Source organism: Heterodontus francisci, chromosome 12 (genome assembly GCF_036365525.1).
Source record: "Heterodontus francisci isolate sHetFra1 chromosome 12, sHetFra1.hap1, whole genome shotgun sequence".
NCBI lineage: Eukaryota > Metazoa > Chordata > Chondrichthyes > Heterodontiformes > Heterodontidae > Heterodontus > Heterodontus francisci.
The window spans coordinates 112,079,109-112,103,338 of record NC_090382.1 but is presented as its reverse complement, the minus strand read 5'-3'; the positions used below and the strand labels follow the sequence as shown (position 1 = coordinate 112,103,338).

Genomic DNA, 24,230 nt, shown 5'->3' with positions numbered 1-24,230 from the left:
GTGGTATCTGAAGGTTTCTACTGGCCTTTTGAATTCCATTCAGAGAGTTTCTCGTTTCAAAGCAGCAACAGACACCGAGGGAACAGTACTGGCCACTCAAACCATTTCTGCTTTTATGAACCTTAACAGCGAGGATAATTAAAATCACTAGAAAAATAAGAGAAATTATCCCTAAGACTATGACCAAGGAAAAGCTCAGATCAGGAGTGAATGCGGGTGCTTCTGAAAAACTTCTCACATTAGAGAACATTTCCGTATCACTGCCCACCACAGATAAGATGATGGTCACTGTGGCAGAATGAGATGGTGTTCCATTGTCCTTTACCACGATCACCAACCTTTGCTTCGAGGCGTCTTTATTCGTAATTCGACGGATAGTCCAAATTTCTCCAGTGTCTGGTGAAATAGTAAAAAGATTATGATGGGTAGCTTGAAAAATCTGATAAGAAAGACGAGCATTCTGACCAGTGTCAGAATCAGTGGCCGATACCTTGGTAACCAAGTATCCTGGTTCTGCAAACCTGGATATTGTCTCTATTGCTGTTGACCCATACTCGGGTAATGGCTGCAGGATCACTGGAACATTGTCATTCTGATCAAGGATAATAACATCCACTGAAACGTTACTGGTGAGTGGTGGGGTTCCAGAGTCCTGGACCTGAACTTGAATCTGAAAGTTTTTCAGTTGCTCGTAGTCTAAAGATCTCTGAGCAAATATGACACCACTTTCTGAGTTAATAGAGACGTAAGTGGATACCGAGGCATTCTGAACTTGTGTCTCCAGAATAGAGTAGTTTAGCCGAGCGTTCTGTCCTACATCTGGGTCAATGGCTCTCACGGAAAATATGGAACTCCCAATAACATTGTTCTCCATCACATTCGCTGTGTATAAACGCTGCGTGAACCGTGGCGCGTTATCATTTATATCTGAAACCTCTACCCGAATTGTTTTCCTGGTAGAGAGGGGAGGTTTTCCTCCATCTGTGCATGTTATAGTAACATCATACTTCGTGATATCTTCCCGATCCAGGAGACGCTGAATAAGCAGTCTATAATAGTTCTTCATAGATAAATCTAGTTTAAAGGGCAACTTGTTTGAAATTTGACATTGTACCTGCCCGTTTTGTCCTGAATCTTTGTCTGCTGCACTGAATAGAGCGACTACAGTCCCAATTGGAGCATTTTCTGAAACTCTACTCGACAAAGACCTCAACGTCACCTCAGGTGCGTTATCATTCACATCAATAATATCCACCAAAACATCACAGTGCCCGGACATTGCGTAATGACCCTTGTCCATTGCTTGCACGTTAATCTCAAATACACTGCTTTCTTCGTAGTCCAAACTCCCTTTCACTCTAATTTCGCCAGTTTTGGAATCCACGCCAAAGAGTTCACGAGCTCTTGCAGAACTATGGCTGCTAAAGGAGTACAGTATCTCTCCATTAGGACCATCATCCAAGTCAGTGGCGTTTAATGTGATTATCAGCGTTCCTTTGGGTGCAGTTTCCAGTAGACTGGCTCTATAAACTGACTGTGTGAAAATAGGCGCGTTGTCGTTTGCATCCTGTACCGTGATTGTAACTTGCACCGTGCCGGATCTTAGAGGGATCCCTCCGTCTTTGGCTATTAGCGTTAACCTGTAGGTGGATTCAGTTTCTCGATCGAAGGACCTTTGCAGCACTAATACTGGCAACTTTCCTTCCCCACTACGCATTTGTACATCGAGAATAAAATAATCGTTCGGGAGGAGCTGATAGGTTTGCAAGGAGTTGGTTCCAATGTCCGGATCGTGCGCAGACTCGAGGGGAAAGCGCGCTCCCGGCGTAGAAAGCTCTGAGATTTCTAGATGGAACTGGCTCTTTGGAAAACTGGGAGCGTTGTCATTTACATCGAGAATCTCCACTTCAACCTGGTACAGATTGAGGGGATTTTCAAGTACAACATCCAAGGATAACACACAACTGAGGCTAGGCCCGCAAAGCTGCTCTCTGTCAATTTTTTTCTTGACAAACAAAATTCCATTGTCTAAATTTACGTCCACATACTGTTCCCTGGGCCGGGACGCAACCCGCAAACTGCGAGCCGAGAGCTGTTTGACATCTAAATCCAAATCGCCTGCGATATTCGCAACAAAGGCTCCAAGTTGCAGCTCTTCAGGAATCGAATAACGAATCTGCCCAGAAACTAAATTCCACGAGGAGAATACACAGTACAATAGTTGGCATTTTAGCAACCAATATATTTTATATCTCATTTCCAGAGTAAAGCATTCCAATTTTTTTAGTACGACGCTGTACAATTCATTATCCTTTTTATCAGTTATTTGTATATTTTTTAAAACTCAAATGATTACGATGTATAAAATACCTGTACGATTTACGATACGCTCGGATTATTCCATTTAAATGTTCTCAATATATCTTAAATTGCCAATGGATTCGTACACAAATCCCTCAGAGCTGCTCGCTATCCCATTTTACAGTGCGTCTGATCTTACGTGTTGATGTCTGGTTCGTGAAGGGGGCAGTCCGGATCCCCAATCACATCTTAGCTTCTGATTGGTGAACACGGGAACACTGTAATTTAACCAATCAGAATGCTCTTGGTTTCTTAAAGCAGGAATGTCTCAAACCAACGCAGAATATTTACATTTATCGTTGCACAATTAAATATTGAATTAAGCTTTCCTTTCATTATTGTTGGTAATTCTGTCTGCTGCGGAAAAGTATCGCGAGATAAAAACTATAATGAATATCTAACAAATCAGCTATGAAGAATGTGCTTCGAAGTAAAAAGAGCATAAGGAGCAAGCATACAGTTTTGGCTCCAGCAATTCAATTCCATTTATAGCCCATGTTCCATCATGGTTTTCTAACCCATACCACCTGTAAATTCCTCTTACCTGTCCTCTCATGAATACAATTTATTAGTACTATTACTATTTAGGGAATCCTCCGCTGCACTTCTAAACGGATATCCGTCCAGCTGCCTTATAAAGGTAGTATTTGACTTCAAATCAACTCCTTTCTCTGCGCCACGCATCTATTAAAGTGTCAAAGAATCTGTGTTTTCTAATCCCTAATCATGCTCGAATATTGAAATGTTATCCTTTCACCCCCCCGCCCCCCCCCCCCCCCCACACCACTCTTAGACCCAGGTCCAAGTTAAGTAGATTGCTGTCTTCAATTTCAATTATTGCTCTCAATGTTTTAACGGCTTCGATACAGTATCGTTGAACTTCTTTTCTAAAGTGGAAACAAATGCAGTTCCCTACGTCTTTTATCAAACTTTAAACCCCGAAGCTCTAAAATCACCATTATCACCATTCAAAACAGGCATAATACTTTTTAGAAAGAGTGGACAAAACTGCTATCTACACCTCAGAACTAGTCAGACCATTAATTTGTACAATGACAGCATACTTGAAAACTACTACCTTACACGCACTTCCGCATTCTCGATTTGCCTTATTCTTCACTCTGACTAGATGCTTTCAGGTTATGATAAATGATCAATCCAAGATTTATATTTTAGTTGTAGTACATAGGCTTACTGATATTGTTCTTCTGTGCATTATCTTATGCTGTTTCACATCTAGTAACTCCATTTTTAAAATTGGTTCACGTTTAACTGAAAATAACCAAATTTCTTTCGACTCACTATCTGCCTTTAACAGTTGTCATTGTGAACATTAAGCAAATATTACAGCTTGTCCATGTGAATTATAGACATGGGGCATATACGGGATCGAAGACAAAATCTTAGTGGACTACACCCGCAAACAGTTAGCACTGACCTTTGTCTTGTGATACTAAGCCAATTCTCATTCCATCTGGATAATGGGCAACTTATTCCATGAGCCTTAAATTCCACTACCAATTGCATTTGTGGACTGTTGTCAAACATCCATTGAAAATCTAAACTGTTTCACCTAACTTTAGTTGCCTTTCAAATAATTCTATGATAATTGTAAGGTGAGGCTTAATAATTCTATAACTTTCTTAGGATACCTGTGCTCCCCGGTTGTTCGCTGTAGCAGCCTACCAAAGAATCTCGAGTGTTTTCGAACTAAGGCCAACCGGTATGTTATTCCCATTATGACGCTTTATTTCTTTATTGAAAATTAAAACTGCATATGTTGTTCTTAGTTCCCTCCGTGCTCTGATTTTCGGTGCAGTATAGCTTATTAACAGGTCTCAATGAGTATTTCATTGTGACAAGTTATGGCGATCCAACTAAACCACCAAAATCCTCTTCTAATTGCGCAGGTTGATGCCCTTTGTGTAAACGTTTGATTGTCCAGTCAACATGCGCTGAAAAACATTCAAATCCAGCAGAGAAGGTTGACACGTTGCATTCGTACGCTGCTCTTTTGATCTTGACCATGGGCTTGTATTGAGCCCGGACTAATTGGATGGGATTGCCATCCTTTTTGCTGTCGGGGCCAGAGATTACAGGTACTCGTCTTCTATTATATCGCTCGAGTTCAATTGGCTGTGGGATGTGATTGGAGGGTGACTGTGATCTCCCGTGAACTGTGCAGAAACAGGAGATTTTTGCACATGCTTACACATGTGTGGAAACAACTCAATTCAATGGTTTCTGAAGTTCAGGTAGAAGAGATCCGGCGATGCCGAACTTGATGCTAAAAGGATTAAAATGAAATTTTGAAATTGCCGTGACACCTCAACTCAGTTTATCTACAATTCGTGTGCAACTGATGATACAAGTCTATCTGATCAATTTAGCGTGTTCTGGAATCAGCTCAGCCACCGATTTTGGCATTTCATTATTAGATCTCTGTTAACACATAACCAAAACAGCTGTTGATCACATACCAGCCTCATCACAATTCCTTAGATAGCTGTTGTACCCCCCAGAGGCAAAACTGACCCGTTTTGCTCGGAAGTTGAGCTAACGCACAGCTGGTGCAGATTGCAACCTTGTATATTGCACGTTTTGAATTTTGTACGCTGACCTACATTGAAATGCATAACATTTACAAAACGGCAACAGGTCATTCGACGCAATCAATCCCCACTGAGTAAGCGCTGGTCACAACGTCAATACACTACAGCTTTAGAGGGGTTGTATTGCAACTGCAATAGGTGCCCACTCAACTTAATTGTTCACCTTTTTTATGCTGTGAGCCAAGGGTAGGCTGTTCCTTCTGCTCTCTGCGAACATTAAAATTGAACAAACCGTTAGCCATGTCACTGAACAGTGTATATGTGTTTACACATCCCCACAAAGCCCAGTTTTCTCTGAAAGGAACAGAACATGGAAATGGAAATACATCTGCTGTCTACTTATCACTCCAAGTTGGCGCCTATTATAAATTAATCCCTGTAGTAAGATTTGTACCTTTGCACTCCATAGCACTATGCTACACTTCAGCTGGCGATGCACAATTATCGTGTTACGTCCATAACATGTAAGGCACCCACCCCTCGCCATAATAACCACAAACATAAACTGAAGTAAATTAAAACAGAAACAAGAAATGCTGGAACCACTCAGCAGGTCTGGCAGCATCTGTGGAAAGAGAAGCAGAGTTAATCTTTCGGGTCAGTTCGGAACTTCGGTTCCGAAGAAGGGTCACTGACCCGAAACGTTAACTCTGCTTCTCTTTCCACAGATGCTGCCAGACCTGCTGAGTGATTCCAGCATTTCTTGTTTTTGTTTCAGATTTCCAGCATCCGCAGTATTTTGCTTTTATGTAAATTAAAACAGCTCCAGCTTTTAATGTCCCTCCCATCACCACCGCCACCATTCATTAGAACAAACGCAAGCTGTTATGTAGAGATTAAATATTACTGACGCTGACATTTACGAATGTTCCCACAAATAATTATATTTTCATCATTAATTGAATTCGACTCGAATATACAGTTCGAGTGGATTCAATACGTAGATGCCAGCTGGAAATTTATCCTGATATATATATTTTCTGAGATCTCGTTTATGGTTCGATTTAAGTTGTGCACTAAATGAATTCAGATGAATGAGGTGGAGAAGGAAGGAATGAGTTGAAGAGAGATCGAATTACGAATCGAAAAAGCTGCAATCGTTAACCGTACAGCAAACTTATTCTGAAACATGGTTCGGAGACTGTAGTGAATATATCGACTAAAAAGAAAAATAATGTTTCTTAGAAATTCATACGGATCGTTTTACTGGTTACCTGTGGACCCAGAGAGAACACGTGTGTTGTTCATTACCAATAGCTCACCTCACTATTTAAAGTGTTCCTATTGTTTGCAGACATTGTTTTCAATGGACTTTCTTCTCTCCTCGTTCTTTCACTGCTGATGTAATTCTTCTCTGTGGATGAAGTGCACAGTTTGGGAAACAGGGCATCTCTTTTGGACGAATTTAAAGTTGAACACGTCTCATAGCGGAAACTTTGGGAAAGTGGGTCTCCTCCAAATACCTCGACGTAGTTCGGAGGTATCTGAATGTTTCGGCTGGCTTTTTGAATCCCATTCAGTGAAGTCCTTGCTTCAAAGCAGCAGCACGTCTCCGCATAACAACTGCGATCATCAAAACCATACCTGCGCTTATGGACCTTGACAGCTAGGATAATTAAAACCACTAGAAAAATCGACGAGGTTATCCCTAAAGATACGACTAAGTAAAGACTTATGTCAGAAGTTAACCCAGGATCCTCAGACATAGTATTTGCATGAGAGAATATTTCTGTACCGCTCTCCACGATCGATAAAATAATAGTTACTGTAGCGGATAGTGATGGTGCCCCATTATCTTTCACCAAGATGAGCAGCCTTTGCTTTTTGCTATCTTTGTTCACTATCCGACGGGTTGTCCAGATTTCGCCAGTGTCGGTTGAAATAGTGAAAAGGCCGGGATCTGTACCTTGACGAATCTGATAAGAAAGCTGTGCGTTTCGGCCAGTGTCCGCGTCGGTGGCCGATACCTTAGCCACTAAGTATCCAGGTTCAGCGAAGCGGGACACTGTCTCCATCACCGTTGAGCCAAACTGGGGTAATGGGTGGACGAACACTGGGGCATTGTCATTCTGATCAAGGATAATAAAATCCACCAAAACTTCACTGGTGCGTGATGGGATTCCAGAGTCTTGCACCTGAACTTGGATCTGAAAGCTTTTAAGTTGCTCGTAGTCAAAAGACCGCTGAGAATATATGATACCATTCTCTGAGTTAATGTAGACATAAGAGGACTCTAATGCGCCCTGAATCTGTGTTCCCAGGATAGAGTAGGATAGTCGAGCATTCTGATTTAAATCTGGATCATAGGCTGTCACTTGGAAAATCGAAGTCCCGATAATATTGTTCTCCATCAGGTAGGCAGTATAGGAAGGCTGCGTAAAGCGTGGCGAGTTGTCATTTATATCGGAAATCTCCACCAGGATAGTTTTGTTGGAAGTTAGTGGAGAGTTTCCTGCGTCCCTGCATGTGATAGTAACGTTATACTTGGAGACATCTTCACGGTCCAGCAGCCGCTGCGTACGCAATCTATAATAGTTTTTTAAAGATAAGTCGAGCTTGAAGGGAAGATTATTTTCGATTTCACATTCTACTTGCCCATTTTCTCCAGAATCTTTGTCAGCTGCGCTGATCAGAGCAACTACTGTGTCTGGCGGAGCATCTTCACTTACTGGACTGGACAAAGAAGTCAAAGTCACTTCAGGGGCGTTATCGTTCACATCAATAATATTCACCACAACATCACAATACACGGGGATTGCCAAAGGGCCCTTATCGACTGCCTGCACGTTAATGGCGAATACATTGTTTTCTTCATAGTCCAGAGGCCCTTGAAGTACGATTTCCCCAGTTTTCGAATCCACACTAAACAGTTGAGGCACTATAACCGCTGTCCGGCTGCTGAAGGAGTATTGTATTTCTCCGTTGGAACCAGCATCCAAATCAGTAGCATTTAACCTGATTACCAGAGTTCCTTTTGGTGCATTTTCTAACAGCGTGACTCTATAAACCGCCTGAGGGAAAATAGGCGCGTTATCGTTCGCATCCTGCACCTGGACTGTGATTTGAGCAGTACCTGACCTTTCAGGAGATCCACCGTCCTTGGCGATTAGCACTAACCTGTGGGCTGATTGTTTTTCTCTATCCAGAGACCTTTCCAATACCAGAACTGGAAACTTCCCCACTCCGCTGCGCGTCTGTACATCCAGAGTAAAATAATCGTTCGGAAGCAGCTGGTAGGTTTGTACGGAGTTGATTCCTACATCCGGATCGTGCGCGGACTCGAGGGGGAAGCGAGTTCCGGGCGTAGCCATTTCTGAGATCTCAAGGCGGAGCTCTTTTTTTGGAAATCTGGGAGCATTGTCATTTATATCCAGAATCTCCACTTCAACGTGGTACAAATTGAGGGGGTTTTGAATCACGGCCTCCAAGGATAGCACACAAGCGAGGCTAGGCCCGCAAAGCTGTTCTCGGTCTATTTTTTCCTTCACAAAGAAACTCCCATTGTCTAAATTTACCTCCAAATACTGTTTCCTGGCACCGGCTACAATCCGCAAACTGCGAGCTGAGAGCTCATTTACATCTAAACCCAGATCGGCTGCGATATTCCCCACAAAGGCGCCCAGTTGCAGCTCTTCAGGAATCGAATAACGAATCTGCCCAGAAACTAGATCCCATGAAGACAATATGTAGAACAATAGTTGCCAATATAGCAACCAAATTATTTTATATCTCATTTCCACAATGAATCATTCCAACGGTTTCATCACGAGACGGCGCCGTTCAAAATCCTTCTAACAGTTATGTGAATATCGTTTGCTAACTCGAAGGAACGTCTTGTACCACAGTGCCTCTGTCTGTTTTGAGAATCGCCGAGATTATTTCACTGAAACCGTCTCATTTCGCCTAACATTACCGGTGAAAAATTGCGCAGCTGCTCGCAATCCAGTCTTACACTTGTCTGATGTTACGAGATGGAAGGGAAAGGGGGCTGTCCGGATCACCACTCACACATTAGCTTCTGATTGGCTACCAGACCAAAAATCATATTTAACCAATCAGAATACTGCTCAATTCTTAAAGCGACGAGGTCTTCTTATTTCTTCGCAGCATATCTGCATTTATTGTTGTACAATTAAAAATTAAAACACGTATCTGATTTGATATTTTGGTCAGTCATTTCCTTTTTATGCTAAAACAAAATCTATACTACAGTTTCACAACAGATCTTAAGAGTTCAGAACTACCGAACAATTTCACGTCTCAATGAAAGTGTAATTGTGCGACTGTGCAGGGAGTCAGGTCAAGTCCCCAATTGCTTACTATACTCGCTCATTAAATTCAATTATTTCCCTGAAATGTTGTTCCTGGTAATTTATTTTTGGCTTAACTTATGACTAATAAAATTCGAATCCTGGGGAGATTGGGTGGTGCAACGTGTTATCACGGTCTTTGTGTTTGTGGCCATGGATTTGAATCCAGCCTATGCTGATTAAATATACAGCACCAGTCATATGAGCGTTATTATACTTTTGCTATATATTTAGAGTACAATAGGAGGGGAAAATGTACAACATAGCTGCATTGCTGTCTCCCTTTTCTCTGTGGGCCAACATTAATGGAGTTTTCTGCATCCTTGAATGCACATATGAGTCGAACCCCACTCATTGGCGTCAACATACTCGTCAGCCTTCGACGATGGGTGAGATTCCATGAGCACCGCCCCCCCCCCCCCCCAGTGAATAATAAAATAAATCAAAATTAAGTTTGAAATCTAGCTTGAAACTGGAAAGTAGTTCTCAGCAGGTTAAATGAAGCATAATGGTGAAGACTACCTTTGTTTTAGTGCAACTTCGGAATTTTACTCCAGGATTTCTGTAGATGTACATCTGGAGTTGCATCTTACTAAGGCCCATGATGGGTCTATATCAGATAAATGTGGGAACTTCCAGCCCACGGACAAAACAAGACCCAATTCAACGCTTGTGGCCTTCCAAGGTTGCAAACCTACACATTAAAACGGCATGAAAAAGATTATCAGGTACATTTATGTTCAACATATGATACAAATCCTTGCACCATCCTGCCCAGTTGTTAATAATACTAACTCAGGTGGAATCAAAAACAGAGACAACTTTGTGTGGCAAGTTTTTTTCCCCCAAAAAGCTTTAAAAATGCTTCAGTTGTGATGAACGCCTGAAATCTTAATTCTTTCTATCCCCTCAGTTGTTGAATGTTTCCAAGATTTTCTACTTTTATTTCAGATTTCCAGAATCTACAGTATTTTGCCTTTGGCAAATTTCTCCCGGGCCCCCTAAAGCAATTAAGCAAATTTCAGGAAATCATGGGCAATGCTTATACATCATAAAACGGACATAACTACCCCTTCCATTTATGTTCCAATGTTTTTAATAACACAGGAGAATAAGACAATGAAGAAGCAGCATAAAGCCTCTTCATGCACCTTGCCCATTCTGGGGGTCACAGATTTCTTGCCCCATTTTCCCTCTCATAGCCTTCAAAATGTATCCATCACCATTTTAAATTTTGTCATATCCTGTGCTCTTGCATCCAATTGCATTCACGACAGGAAGAAGTTGAAGTTTAACTGGGCATTTGACTTTTTCAGTCTTGAGTCTAAGACCTGCTATCCTGCAGCTTGCAACAATATTGAGCATCTTTCCATATTCCAGTGTCTTTGCTCCCTTTAAGATTTTACAAACCTGAAAATGTTATGGTAACTACATCTACCCGATGTAAGCATCCTGAGAACCCAGAGCCGAATCACATTTAGCAATTCAGTCATAAAGACAGAAAATTCTGAAAATACTCAGCAGATCAGGCAGCATCTGTAAAGAGAAAAATAGAGATAACATTTCAGGTCATTGACCTTTCATCAGAAATGACAAAGGTTACAGATGCAACAGATTTTAAGCAATTGCAAAGCCCTGGGAAAAGGGGAGGGAGGGAAAACAAAAGGGAGGGTCTGTGATAGGTGGAAGGCCAGAATGATTAAATGGCAAAATGAGGCAAATAAGATGTGGATGGTCATGGGGAAAATGAAGAAGTAAAAGATGGGTTGAGAGGCGACGTATATGGCAATAGAAGAGTCAATACCAACAGCTGCTCTCTGAAAATTGGGAGCAGTAGTTTCCATCTCACAGTTTGGTAAACTACTTGTACCCGATGTAATCGTCTTTAGAATCCATAGCTGAATCATATTTAACAACTTGAATTTTATTCCCCCCATGGCCAGAATGCTCCTCTCCCTAACCACATTGCACTGGGCTGTTTCACAACTGTATACAATAAACAATTGAGGTCGACCGGTAATCTATTTAAGATAATCCTCATTTTCTTCAGACATCACATCCTAAAAATCCTGTTTGCCTTTTAAATCAGTATAGTCTTGGTTCAAAGAGGTGGTCTCCCAATACTTCATTTTCAGAAGCTACTGTAGACTTGTAACTCTTCTAAGGCAACGTAAAAGTCTTACCAGGCAGATTTCTACCGCATATCATGAAACATGCTTAGTGATCCTTTATCTATGAGCACAGAACAACACTGAGCTGGTGGAAAGGTTGCAAACACTGGCTCCACATCTCTCAAAGCAGGTAGCAGTCTTGAACTGATAATGTCATGCATGTAACTTTACTTTGCTACTAACTGTACAGAGTCTGAGTTGACAATATGTGGCTATAATTGGTTATCTCAATTTGAAAAGTGAACCAGTCCTTAAGCCTAACATACACCACCCTGATGAATAGAAATATGGATGCCATGTAAAATAATTACCAGCTCATAATTTCTTGAGAAGCAAGATATTCTGAAACTGTCATTCACGGAATGTTGTAAGGTAATTGTGAAACTTGCACAGCGCTGCATTGCACATCAAAATTAGTTCGAGCAGTATTAGTAACTAGTGGGTGCTTGGAAATATATTCTGCATTATTTTTTCTTTAATCGAGGGTTAACTTTTCACTTTACAGTTTAACCATAATATCACTTCCAATAATGGGCTGTACAGTAACCAACTTGTGTGACATCTTTCCATTGAGGAGGAAACACTAGAAATATTGTTATAATAACTGTACAAGAATGTGAAAGCATTTTACGAACATACGTACGAACATACGAATTAGGAGAGGAAGTAGGTCATTCGTCCCCACGAGCCTGCTCCGCCATACAATAAGATCATGGTTGGTCTGTTTGTGTCTCGAATTCCACACTCCCATCTACCCGCGATTACCTATAACTCCCTTGCCTAACTAGAATCTATCGACCTGCACCTTAAAAATATTCAATAACCCCGCCTCCACCACCGTCTGTGACAGAGTTCCAAAGCCGCCCAACCCTCTGAGAGAAAAAAAATCTCCGGATCTCCATTCTAAGGGACGTTACGACTTTACATAGAGGCTGGTCTGGACAACATGACTAGTAACCAAATTGGAAGGTAATTTGAGACAATTAACTCTTTCAACGGCACATCGTCACAAACAAAGAGCCATAATCTAATTTCAAAAGTTCACCCTTGGATTCAAATCACAACGTGAGTTTTTTTGTACTTATCACCTTACCTCACCAATTGCACTGCTAACATATTTTGAAGAACTTGACGTCAGCGGATTGTCTTCATTTCCAATACTTTCACCCCTGTCCTTAATCTTAGATGAATCGCACGTGTTGGGAAATATGACCTCTCTCTTGTTAGAATGTAACATTGAACAAGTGTTGTAACGGTAACTTTGGGAAAGTGGATCGCCTCCAAATACTTCAACATAATTTGGAGCTATATGAATGCTTCGACTGGCTTTTTGAATTCCATTTAACGAATTTCTTGGATCGAAGCAGCAACATATATCCATTACACAGGAATGGGCATCAAATCCAGTTCTATTGTTATGGAGTTTGAAGGCAAGAATAATTAAAACTAGTAGAAAAATCGACGAGATTGCCGCTAAAGTTATAACTAAGTAAAGACTTATGTCAGAATTAAATCCAGGATCTTCAGACAAATTACTTGCGTCCGGAAGCATCTCTCTATCCACCTCCACGACAGATAATATTATAGTAATTGCAGCTGACAGGGTTGGCGTTCCATTGTCTGTGACCACAATAAATAACCGTTGCTTCTTGGAATCTTTTCTCACAAGACGACGGATTGACCAGATTTCGCCAGTGTCGGTTGAAATAGTAAAGAGGCCAGGGTCTGTACTTTGCCTAATCTCGTAAGAAAGTTGGCCATTTCCACCAGCATCAGCATCAGTGGCCGATACCTTAGCGACTAAGGATCCTGGTTCAGCGAAGCGAGACATCGTCTCCATTACTGTTGACCCAAACTCCGGTATTGGGTGCACGAAAACTGGGGCATTATCATTCTGGTCAAGGATAATGACATTTATTGAGGCGTTACCAGTAAGTGCGGGCACACCGCAGTCCTGTGCTTGAATATGGATTTTAAAGTGTTTTAGTTGTTCATAGTCAAAAGATTGCTGAGAAAATATGATACCACTCTCTGCATTAATATCAACGTAATCAAACACTAGCTCCTCCTGAACCCGAGTCTCCAAGATAGAATAGGATAGTCGAGAATTCTGCCATACATCCGGATCAAATGCAGCTACTTGGAAGATAGAAGTCCCCACAATATTGTTCTCTGTCACGTAAGCTGTATATAAAGGCTGCGTAAACTGTGGTGAGTTGTCATTTACGTCTGAAACCTCCACCGTGATGCTTTTATTGGATGTTAGAGCAGGGTGTCCCGCATCACTGCATGTGATGGTAACGTCGTGTTGGGACACATTTTCGCGGTCTAGTGGACGTTGGGTAAGCAATCTATAATAATTCTTTAAAGATAAATCTAGGATGAAAGGAAGATTACCTGCAATTTCACATTTTACCTTCCCATTTTCGCTGGAATCTTTATCTGTTGCGCTGATCAAAGCCACTACAGTGCCCGGCGGAGCATCTTCACTAATTGGACTGGACAAGGAAGTCAAAGTTACTTTAGGTGCGTTATCATTCACGTCAACAATGTCCACCAGCACATCGCAGTACACGGGCTTGGGGTAAGGACCCTTGTCCATTGCTTGCACGTGGATCTCAAAAGCACTGTTTTCTTCATAATCCAAACTCCCTTTCGCTCTAATTTCACCAGTTTTGGAATCTAAAACAAACAGCTGGGGTATTTCTGCAGCCGTATGACTGTTAAAAGAGTACACAATGTCTCCATTCGATCCATCATCCAAGTCAGTGGCATTTAATTTAATTACTAGGGTTCCTTTAGGTGTATTTTCTAACAAGCTGACCCTGTAAAGTGACTGATCGAAAACAGGATCGTTGTCGTTTGCATCTCCTACTACGATTAGTACCTGAGCAGTCCCTGACCGTTCAGGAACCCCTCTGTCTTTAGCAATTAACGCTAACATGTGGACCTTTTCCTTTTCTCTATCCAGAGACCTTTGCAATACCAACAATGGCAGCTTCCCAGTCCCACTGCTCGTCTGTACTTCCAGAGCGAAATAATCGTTATCAAGGAGCTCGTAGGTTCCCAGGGAATTTGTTCCAACGTCTGCATCATGCGCGCACTCGAGGGGAAAGCGCGCTCCCGGTGCTGAGGCCTCTGAGATTTCCAGGCGGAACTGGCTCTTTGAAAATCTGGGAGCGTTATCATTTACATCTAAAATCTCCACTTCGGCGTGGTACAGATTCAGAGGGTTTGCAAGCACGGCATCCAGGGATATCGTACAAGTGAGACTGGTCCCACAGAGCTCTTCTCTGTCAATTTTTTGCCTTACAAATAGGATTCCATTGTCTAAATTTACATCCAAGTACTGTTTCCTTGAACCAGATACAATCCGCAAACTGCGAGCTCCGAGCTGTTTCACATCTAAACCCAAATCGTCTGCGATATTCCCAACAAAAGCGCCCAGCTGCAGTTCTTCGGGAATCGAATAATGAATCAGTCCAGAAATCATGTCCCACGAGAAGAAAATACAGTACAATGGTTGCCATTTTATCAACCAGTATATTTTGTATTTCATGACCAGCGCAAAGCATTACAATTGTGTCAGCGTGACTCGGCACTGCTCAATAATTCTTTGGAAGAAAGTTGTTCATATATCATTTCTTTAGTAGATGAGCTGAAATGCACAAAATACCTTTGCTTCGTTAAAATCGGCGAGCTTCCTCCCGAAAAAAATCTTCGTATTTCTTTAAAAATCACCAATAGACGCATGCACAAAAAAGGCAGCTTGCAGCCCAGTTTTATACTGAATCTGATCGTTAACAATGGGCTGGATGCAAAGGGGGCAGTCAGGATCACCAGCCACATCTCAGCGTCTGATTGGTGAAGAAAGGCACACTCATATTCAACCAATCCGAATACCACTGATTTTTAAAGCGAGATTGCCTTCTTAAATCTTCGCGATATTCACGTTACATTTATTGGTGCGCAATTAATTATGGCAGAAAGCCTTTCTCTATTCGCCCTACATTCTTCTTCCTGGAAAATTAGTTCTGGTTTATAATGGATATATTAAGAGACAGCTATTCAGAACCTCCTGATAAATTACAAGTCTGAATGCAAACTTTATTCATCGGACGTTTTGGCAATTTTGTTATTCTTCTATAATGTATTAGTGCACTTTAATTATATTCTTCTCGTATTTTTCGCACAACTAACGGTGTGTCAACTTTCAAATTAAAATACTGCAGAAACTATGCAGTGTAAATGGTTCATACATTATCGTTTCCTCTTTGAGCGATAAGTATCCTTTCAAATTTGGCTGTAAGAAGACACGTATACAGCAGCCTCGAGTTGTACTGCCAATTGTTGTCTCGATCTCACCAGTTGATTGTGTATCTCTGTGCAACAAAATACGCTCAATGGTTACATAATTTGCAATTCTGAGCGAGAGTTGAGCGGAGTTTTATTCTCCATCTATTTCATCTTTCCGCTATGAGATTGGTAGGAAAGGACCGCAGCCACCAGAATCCCGGGTTGGATGTCTTCACGAGTTGGACTGGATAAAGAAGTCAGAGTCACCTCAGATGGGTTATCATTCACATTGTCACTGTTCACGAGCACATATAGGTGTAGAGTGAGAACGTTAGCCATTGCCTGGACGTTGATTGCAAAACACTATTTCCTTTACAGTTCAAACCATGTTTAATTCTGATTACGCTTATTTTGGAACGTACAGATTTAGCTTGCGCATTCTATCGGATGAATGGACGCTGAAATATACACTATCTCTCCATTGGAACAATCGGCCAAGTCAGGAGTTTTGAGTTTGATTAACAGAGATTCTTTGGGCGAATCTTCCAACGGGAAGACCTGATAAACTAATTGGGGAAATAAAAGATTACATAGGATTACATTACATAACATATACGGCAGAGAAACAGGCCATTCGGCCCACTCCGTCCATGCCACTCGAGCCTCCTCCCATCTTTTCTCATCTAAATCTATCATCGCAACCGTTTATTTCATGCTCCCTCATATGCTTGTCTAGCCTCCCCTTAAATTCATCTATACTATTCACTTCAACCACTCTCAGTGGTAGCGAGTTCGACATTCTCACCACTCTTTGGCTAAAGAAGTTTCTTCTGAATGCTCTATTGGATTTCTTGGTGACTATATTATACTGATGCCCCCCAGTTATGTTCTTCCCCAAAAGTATCTACTTGATCAACATCCTTCTTCATTTTAAAGATCTCTATTAGGTCGCCCTTAAGAGAAAAGAGATTTTGCACGTTCATCCTTTCCTGACACATTTCTGGCATCATCCTTCTAAATCTTCTCTGCACCCTCTCCAGTGCCAGTATATCCTTTCTATAATATGGCGACGAGAACTGCATGCAGTACTCTAAGTGTCATCTAACCAAGGTTTGATACAGGTTTGGAATAACTTCCTGACTTTTCAATTCTATCCCTTTAGAAATAAAGCCTCGGGCTTTGTTTTTTTATGGTCTTGCTAACCTGCGGCACTATTGTTATTGATGAGTGCATTTGCACTCCTGGATCCCTTTGTTTCTCTATCCCACTTAAACTCGCACCTTGCAAAGAATAAGTGACCAATCCATTCTTCCTACCAAAATATATTATCTCACATTTATCTGGTTTGAGCTTCATTTGCCAATTATTTGCCCATTCTGCAACTTTATTAATGTCCCCCTGTAATTTGTTGCAGTCCTCAGTACTGACTACTCCTCTCGATTTGGTGTCATCCGCAAATGTAGACGTTATGTTTTCGATTCCAAAGTCCAAGTCATTAATGCAAATTGTGAACAGCACTGATCCTTGTGGAACACCATTTCCCACCTCCCACCACGCATAATAAATACCATTTACTCCCTTTACTCCAGCTCTCTGCCTACACTTTACTTCCACTTTCTGCCTACCCTTACTCTCACTCTCTGCCTACCCTTTACACCCACTCTCTATCTACCCTTTACTCCCTATCTCTGCAGCGTCTTGTCGTTGGCATCCTGCACTATGATTTATATCTAAGCAGTTCCAGGTTTTCTAGAATCATTTTTGTCGATTATGACTAACTTTTAGGTCAATTGTTTTCCTGTGTCCAATGCATGTTCTAGCACCAATACAGACATTTGTCCATCACCAATCTGGATTTCACTGTAGAATTAAATGATCATTTGCAGGCCGCCTACAGGTTCATAAAAAGTTGCTTCCAATGTTCAGAACCTGCACACATGCAAACACGAAGCATGTCCCTGGTGCAACAACCTCTGAGATAGAACAACCTTTTCTAGAAAATGCACAAATTTCATTTACATCTGGAATCTCCGCATTAATTCGGTTGAGACTGAGGGAATTTTCATTCACATTCTCAGCACAATATTCAAGTGATACTCTGTTCATAAAGCTGTTCTGTGCTATTTTTTTCCCCATTACAAACAAAACCCCACTGATGAAATTTACATCCAAATATAAACCATAGCAGTTGCCTATTTAGCAATGCAGTTATTTCAATACAGTTAAGTTTAGAACATAAACCTTCCAAATGATTCAATGTGGTAAATACCAACCAGCAATTCCATTGATTAAAGTTTATCATGCCAGAATTTTATACAGCAGAGCTTCAATTCTTATAATATATATTCCTTTTGAAAGCCCAAACTATTTTTCTGACATTTTCTTTAAAGCAAAATTAGATTCGTACACAAAACCTAATATAAAGTTGCACAGCTGGCCCCTTAGCTTTCTGGTGGATCTGGTGCGTAATGGCAAAAACTGGTTGTCAGAATTTTCAGTCATATTTTATCTTCTCATTGGTGAAAAGAAAGATTATTAGATTTAACCAATGGCAATTATCAGTAACTCCTAAAAGTTAATGCACCTTTGCAATGTTTTCTCCAAATTTAGTGCTGTGCAATCAAATTTAAAAGCAAACTTGTCTATCATTATGTTCAAGTTTTTCTTTCCTATATTAATCTGCCCTTCAAGAATGGTCTACAGTGAATTTTCTAAGCGCCACTATAAAACAACCCACTGCAGACATCTTAGCAATTTACATCTTAGTGAATTCTACATTTATTTGTCTTTGCGTGATGTCAGCGATACCATTCCAATTCTTTTAGTCAACTTTCTGCTAAATGCATCAAAAATCACTTTAACAATATACTTGGATTAGCACGTTGCCTTTTAGCACATAAATGCTACGCCAACAGAAATGTTATATATCAATTACAATTAGGCAGATAAAGGACGGTTTACAGTGAGTGTAATTCCACTGCACAATGCAGAATCTGGAACTCAGGTGACAAGCTCACATAGAGGGGTCAGCTGTGGCTTAATTGGTAGCATTCTTGTCTCTAAGCTACAAGGTTCTGGAGTTCAAGTCCTACTCCAGGACTTGAGCACAAAAATCAAGGCTAACACTCCAATGAGAGAATGATGTGCTGTTGGAACTGTCATCTTATAGACAAGCTGTTAAATTGATGCCCCCTCTGCCCTCTCAGGTGGATGGAAAAGATCACATGGCACTATTTTGAAGAAAAACACCGGAGTAATCCCCGGTGTCCTGGCTAACATTCATCCCTCAATCACCATCACAAAAACAGATTATCTGGTCATTATCACATTGCTGTTGGTGGGAGCTTGCTGTGTGCAATTTGACTGCTGGGTTTCCTACACAACAACAGTGACTACACTTCAAAAAGCACTTAATTGGTTGTAAAGCACTTTGAGAAGTCCGGTGTTTGTAAAAGGCACCGCATAAATGTAAGTCCTTTTTTCTTTTTCAACAATTGTGTGTTAATGTGAAATATCACACTGCTGCTACGGACCATTCTTCTGAACTTAAGATTGAGGCATATTATGGAAACGAGGAAGAGGAGATACATTTAAACTCAGCGATGATGGACCTGTGACTGCTTCTCAGTGGCTTTGCTTAGTAACATAGAAAATAGGAGCAGGAGTAGGCCATTCGGCTCTTCGAGCCTGTTCCACCATTCATTAGATCATGGCTGATAATCCAACTTCGAGCCTGTTCCCGCTTTCGCCCCATATTCTTTGATCCCTTTCACCCCAAGAGCTATATCTAACTCCTTCTTGAAAACATACAATGTTTTGGCCTCAACTGCATTCAGTGGTAGCGAATTCCACAGCCTCAACACTCTCTGGGTGAAGAGATTTCTCCTCATCTCAGTCCTGAAAGGTTTACCCCGTATCCTTAGACTATGACCCCCTGGTTCTGGACTCCCCCACCATCGGGAACATCCTTCCTGCATCTACCCTGTCAAGTCCTATTAGAATTTTATAGGTAATGGAAAGTTTTTCCATTCCCCAAAGCTAACATAACTTTGTTTCCAACTTTCACCAATAAAGTTCAAATTATTTATTTGTATTGCTTTCAGAATTTAATACAAAACATCGCAAGAAATATGCGTACAAAATCAAATATGAATTCAGTAGTGCACTTCACAGCGAGTATAATAATGAACTAATACTTGAAAATCCATCCTTATTTATGCGTTTGCTGCATCACTTTACTTTGCTACAATTACACGTATCAATGGAACAAGATGCAGCTAGCTCGTGTGGGGCCAAGTACTTCTGGTGCAGGCATGCTACTTAAAGGTTTAGGAATAATTAATTGTGAATTACGACCAACACAGTCTTAGGGCTAACATTATATTCAACCCCAAATCCTGTTGTCTGATCGGTGATCCTTCTGTCAATACTGACTTCAAAACTTTCTTCCTCTCTATGTTCATCAGGTTTCCTCTACAAACAATGTCCATAGTACTATGCTTATTTTAACGCCCTGATCATTTCCTTCTACTAAACTTCAAGCACATATCTACGCACACGTTCATCTCCCCGAATTTATGCCAAAAGCATTCATTTCTACCCCATTCTCATGCGGGACTTTAAAAGTGTGGAATGGCATGATTCTTTCAGCCTCATTCTGATTGCAATCTGCTAAACACTAATTTTGGCGTCTTCCAGCCATTAAGTGAATTATTTAATCTTTTCCCCTAATCTTTCCTATAATTTTCCAGGCACTAAACCTGAACTTCTGAATGTGAAACTCGAACCGTGCCTTGTTAGGAATAAGTATCAGCAAGGAAGTTCAGCTGTACAGCTTGTAATCGTATCGGCCATCAACTGGACAAAGATGGAACTTTGCGCTACAATACTTCAGCGGATGTCTGCACATCTAAATCAATCTCAAAAGTGTTTTATTTTGGAAGCTCCTCACCTCATTGTTTACAGTGTTCTTGCAGTTTGGATTCCGAACAATTTCTTCATTCCCATTCATGAGGTTAATCTTGCAAGCAGATGAACTGTACACGTTCGGATACCTGGCGTCTCTCTCGGCCGTACTTAAAGTCGAACACGTCTCATAGCGGAATCTTTGCGAAAGCGGATCGCCCCCAAATGCTTCGACATAGTTCGGAACTATTTCAAGATTTCTGCTGGCTTTTTGAATTCCATTCAGCGTATTTCCTGCTTCGAAGCAGCAACACGTGTCCAGGTAATCATTATGGGCAGCAAACCGGTTTCTGTTTAAATGAACCTTGACGGCAAGTATAATTAAAACGATGAGAAAAATAGACGAAGTTATCCCTAGCGATATGACTAAATAAAGGCTAATGTCAGCAGAGGATTTAGGATCGTCAGTCAAACTGCTCACGTCAGATAACATTTCGGTGTCACCGTCAGTAAGTGATAAGATGATTGTCATTGTAGTTGAAAGCGACGGTGAACCATTGTCATTTGCACCGATGACCAATCTTTGCTTCGTACCATCTTTGTGCATGATGCCACGAATGGTCCAGATTTCACCTGTCTCAGGTGAAATGGTAAAAAGTCCAGGGTCAGTACTCTGGAGAATCTGGTAAGAGAGGCGACCATTTTGACCAGAATCGGCATCTGTGGCCGACACTTTGGCAACCAGATAGCCTGGTTCTGCAAATCGTGACACAGTCTCTGTTACTGTAGACCCATACTCGGGCAGTGGATGTACGATCACAGGAGCATTGTCATTCTGATCAAGGACAATTACATCCACAGAAAGGTTACTGGAGAGTGGGGGGACTCCAAAATCTGTAACCTGAACTTGCATTTGAAAATTTTTGAGTTTCTCGTAGTCAAACGATCTTTGAGAAAATATGATTCCCTTTTCTGATTGGATATGGACGAAATTGAACACTGACTCACCCTGAACCTGTGTCGGTTTGATAGAATAGTTTAGTCGAGAGTTCTGGTTTAAATCTGGATCAAAAGCTGTCACTGAAAAGATGGACGCACCAATAGCATTGTTCTCCATCACGTAAGCTGTATATAAAGATTGCGGAAAGCGTGGCGCGTTGTCATTTATATCCGAAACATCCACCAGGATGACTTTCTTGGATGTGAGAGGAGGAGATCCTGAATCACTGCAGAGGACAGTGACTTCGTAGCTCGAGACGTTTTCACGATCAAGTACCTGTTGTGTACGTAACGTTAAATATTTCTTGGAGGATGAATCCAGCTGAAAGGCAAGGTTATTTGTGACCTGACATTTTACCTGTCCATTTTGTCCTGAATCTTTGTCTGTTGCACTAATCAGAGCTACAACCGTCCCGGGTACGGAGTCTTCAGAAACTGGACTGAACAAGGTAGACACTTTCACCTCTGGTGCATTATCATTTATATCCACAATCTGAACCACCACGTGGCAATAAGCAGGAATTGCAAACGGTCCCTTGTCCATTGCTTGTACATTGAGTTCAAAAAGACTGTTCTCTTCATAGTTTAAATTTCCCCTGACTCTAATTTCCCCCGTTTTGGAATCCACAGTAAATAGTTCACGGACTCGAGCAGATGTATGACGACTGAATGAGTACACTATCTCTCCATTAGAACCATCATCCAAATCGGTGGCATTTAGTTTGATCACCACGGTTCCTTTGGGAATATTTTCCAACAGATTGGCCCTATAAACAGACTGGGAGAACACAGGCGGATTATCGTTCACATCTTGTACAATGATTAATATTTCTGCTGTTCCAGAACGCTCAGGGGCCCCGCCATCTTTGGCAATCAACACTAACCTGTGACTAGATGTTTTTTCTCTATCCAGTGGCCTGTTCAAAACTAACACTGGCATGTCTTCATTCCCATTTCGGCTCTCAACTTTTAAAGCGAAGTATTCGTTTGGAAATAGCTGGTATGATTGCAGGGAGTTGGTTCCCACGTCTGGGTCGTGAGCGCACTCAAGTGGATTACTTGTCCCTGGCGCAGCCATCTCGGAGATTTCAAGACGGAACTGGCTTTTTGGAAATGCAGGAGCATTGTCATTTACATCGAGAATCTCCACTTCAAAATCGTACAGGCTGAAAGGGTTTTCGATCACTGTTTCTAAAGATAACACACACGTCACGCTCGGTCCACAGAGCTGTTCTCTGTCAATATTTTCCTTTACAAATAAGTTACCGTTGTTCAAATTTACGTCGAAATATTGCTTCGTGTGACCAGGCACAATCCGAAAACTGCGAGCTTTGAGCTCCCTCAGATCGAAACCCAAATCGTCTGCGATATTCCCAACAAAGGCACCCAGTTGTAGTTCTTCAGGAATTGAATAGCGAATCTGTCCAGAAATTAGATCCCAAAAGGAGAATATGCAGAAAAACAGTGACCATTTCAACAGCCAGTGTCTTTTATAATATCTCATTTCCAGCACAAAGCATCCCAATTGTTTCAGCACGACAGCTTGGTTCGATAATTCCTTCCAATGAAGTTACTTATATTTTTCCCAAGTGAACGTAGCAAATTACAGGAAAATACCTGTCGGTTTAAAAGTGTGGAGATTGCTTCTGAGCCGACCTTCTTATTTGTGCGAAAAATCACCCTTCGGTTTCGGATGCAAAATCGCTTACAATGCTGTGGGGTCGGACGCACAACATTAAACAGTGGCTCGACGTGCGCAAAGGTGGATGGGAAGGGAAGGGGACAGCCAGGATCTCCAGGCACAATGTAGCTTCTGATTGGTGGATGGCACATAATCACATTCAACCAATCAAGGTTCTGCGCATTTCTTAAAGCTGTAATGTCATGGAAAATTACTGAGTGGATTTCATATTTATGGTTGTTCAATCAAAAATGCAACTGAACAATGTTTTCAATTTTTTTGTGGATTGCGGTTCTCTGTTTACCAATCCGTTAATGTTTGTCAGCAGTCTATATCATTACGTTAAGGTATCCAGCAAATCCTAACGTGCACTTCTTTTTGTGCTTCATAACTGAGGAATTACTAAATTCTCAAATTTGCTGCTGAAAGCTAAAATCAAATATATCAAAAATTCAACTACACAATGTTTTCAAAACTTGTGTTGATTATATTCTGGCACAATAAACTTGCATTTCTTTCTTCTTTGGCCTCCTTATCTCGAGAGACAATGGGTAAGCGCCTGGAGGTGGTCAGTGGTTTGTGGAGCAGCGCCTGGAGTGGCTATAAAGGCTAATTCTAGAGTGACAGGATCTTCCACAGGTGCTGCAGAAAAATTTGTTTGTCGGGGCTGTTTCACAGTTGGCTTTCCCCTTGCGCTTCTGTCTTTTTTCCTGCCAACTGCTAAGTTCTATATACATATATAACCTACATCAGTAGTCTAAACTACGAAAAATTCAAAATATACCCATTGTAGTATTCATACGTAAGAAGTTGTTAAACCATAACTGTATTGCTTTAAACTATAATCAAGTACAGCCAAACCAAATTAATCTTGTTGTCAACTCTGCTTCTCGGT

General features: G+C 41.2%; 1 protein-coding gene across 1 annotated transcript in view; it reads right to left on the bottom strand.

Annotated features, from left to right (window-relative positions):
- LOC137375753 (uncharacterized) overlaps window positions 1–23,364 on the bottom strand; it is a 181,435-nt gene extending 158,071 nt beyond the window's left edge. The window contains exons 1-3 of the mRNA XM_068043142.1: window positions 20,702–23,364; window positions 12,548–15,025; window positions 6,236–8,716 (exon numbers count right to left, since the gene is read on the bottom strand). Of these exons, the coding sequence (XP_067899243.1) occupies window positions 6,236–8,716; window positions 12,548–15,025; window positions 20,702–23,158 (7,416 nt within the window). The 5' untranslated portion in view covers window positions 23,159–23,364. The remainder of the gene's footprint in view (window positions 1–6,235; window positions 8,717–12,547; window positions 15,026–20,701) is intronic.
- Window positions 23,365–24,230: the final 866 nt, after the last annotated feature.